At 43.0% G+C, this 1,829-nt stretch overlaps 1 protein-coding gene across 3 annotated transcripts in view; it reads right to left on the reverse strand.

The window, feature by feature from the left end:
* Positions 1-1,336, reverse strand: part of ANKMY1 (ankyrin repeat and MYND domain containing 1) — a 25,976-nt gene extending 24,640 nt beyond the window's left edge. For all 3 annotated transcript variants that reach the window (XM_031556105.1, XM_031556104.1, XM_031556106.1), the window contains exon 1: positions 1,194-1,336. In XM_031556105.1, the coding sequence (XP_031411965.1) occupies positions 1,194-1,259 (66 nt within the window). In that variant the 5' untranslated portion in view covers positions 1,260-1,336. The remainder of the gene's footprint in view (positions 1-1,193) is intronic.
* Between the last annotated feature and the right edge of the window lie 493 nt (positions 1,337-1,829).

The raw sequence follows: 1,829 nt of genomic DNA on the forward strand, positions 1-1,829 counted from the left end.
GAGGCCACCAGGACACTCAGAGGGCTGCAGCACCTCTGCTGCAAAGACGGGCTGAGGAGCTGGGGGTGCTCAGCCTGGAGGAGAGCAGGCTGCGGGGAGACCTCACTGCAGCCTTCCAGTTCTTAGAGGGAGCTTAGAAACAGGAGGGAAATGAACTCATTACATGGGTAGACAGTGACAGGACAAGGAAGAATGATTTTAAACTAAAGGAAGGGAGATTTATATTAAACATCAGGGAAGTTTTTCGCTGAGAGGACAGTGAAGTCCTGGAACTGTTGTCCAGAGAGCTGTGGGTGTCCCAGCTCTGGAGATGCCCAAGGCCATGGATGGACCCTGGACAGCCTGATCTACTGTTTGGTCTAATGGTTGTCTGCAGCTGGGGGTTTGGAACTCAATGATTGTTGAGGTCCCTTCCAACCCTACCCATTCTATGGGTCTATGACTTCCCTTTAATTTAGCCCAAGAGAATCTCAAAATCTCAACAATCCTGATCTGATCGGGTTGTGACAGCATTACCAAACTGAAGCAGCCTCGTGCCTCTGCATCATACATACTGCTCAAGGCAGGCTCATCCTGAGTTGCCACAATACCAAAACGTCTATTTGGAGTAAAACACAACAAACTGTCTAACTGTAAAGAAACATGAGAAAAGTACTATATATGTATGTTGTATGTATGTACAAACTAAGAATGGCTATGATCTGAAGCTTCTCTATTTGCCTCTTTAAATGGTATGTTATATATTGAAATTAAAACTCTCCCAAATCCATAATTAGTAATACATAGTCAATATTCAGAAAAAAATGTATTGCTATTATTGATCAACTCCCATTGAAAAGACTACACAACAGGAGGATTATTTCCCTCCACTTGAGGGTTTTCAGTAATACCTTGAGAGAAAACAAAGGAATGTAAGATTTTAGAAAACATCATATTTTCTCCTTCAAGATTTTCTTATGCAAAAGTTCAGTACAAAATAAGGTGAGCAGTTGAAAAGAGCACCGTAATTCACAGATCAAAGCATGAAGCTTTTCTTCTAAGCAAGAAAAACACTAAGAGGTTCAGAGAGATGTTTGGAAAAGAAAAAAAAGAGAGAGAGAAACATAAAGAAAAAAGAAACTCAATTTTCCTGTACTTACACTGACTTTGAAAAGAGCAGAAGTCAAATGGTAGGACAGCGTTTCTTCCATTACCTGAAATGTTCTGCCATCCTTCCATTCCTGGGTCGCATAGCCTTCTACGTGGCCAAGATAGAACATTCCTTGGATTTGGGAGCCATCGGAACAGTAGCAAATGCCCTTTCCATGGCGATGGCTCACATAGAACTGCCCCACATATCTCTGTAATTCAGAACAGAGGAAAAAGGCAAGAATGATTTAACCTAGAGGACAGAAATAAGTAATTGTTTAGCTCTTACTGGACTAACAAGGGGCAGTGAACTGATACACGGAGAGATTTCAAGATCTCAAGTCCATTTTACTCACAAGCTTCAAAATTCAGGCAGAACTTGCCAGAATTGCCCCAGCCAGCAGCTAGCTGTTCCACCAAGCAGCATGCTGTACAGAGTCATCACGATACGACTTGAGACTTTTAAAAAAGCACAGATGATTGCTGCTCATCTGCACCTCCAACCCTGCACGAAGTCCTCAGCTGCCAGCTGCAGGTGAAGCCGCTGGAGACGAAACCTTTAGATACCACGTGCTTTATAATGAATACAACTGCTATTCCAGGACAGCACTTGCTCCTCATTAGCAAGCAGTGATGAAATTTCACATCACGAGTGACCAGTAATCATAGAACGAAAGGGGCCAACTGCTGCCATCGGCAGG

The sequence above is a fragment of the Meleagris gallopavo genome, chromosome 19 (genome assembly GCF_000146605.3).
Source record: "Meleagris gallopavo isolate NT-WF06-2002-E0010 breed Aviagen turkey brand Nicholas breeding stock chromosome 19, Turkey_5.1, whole genome shotgun sequence".
In the NCBI taxonomy this organism is placed as follows: Eukaryota; Metazoa; Chordata; class Aves; order Galliformes; family Phasianidae; genus Meleagris; species Meleagris gallopavo.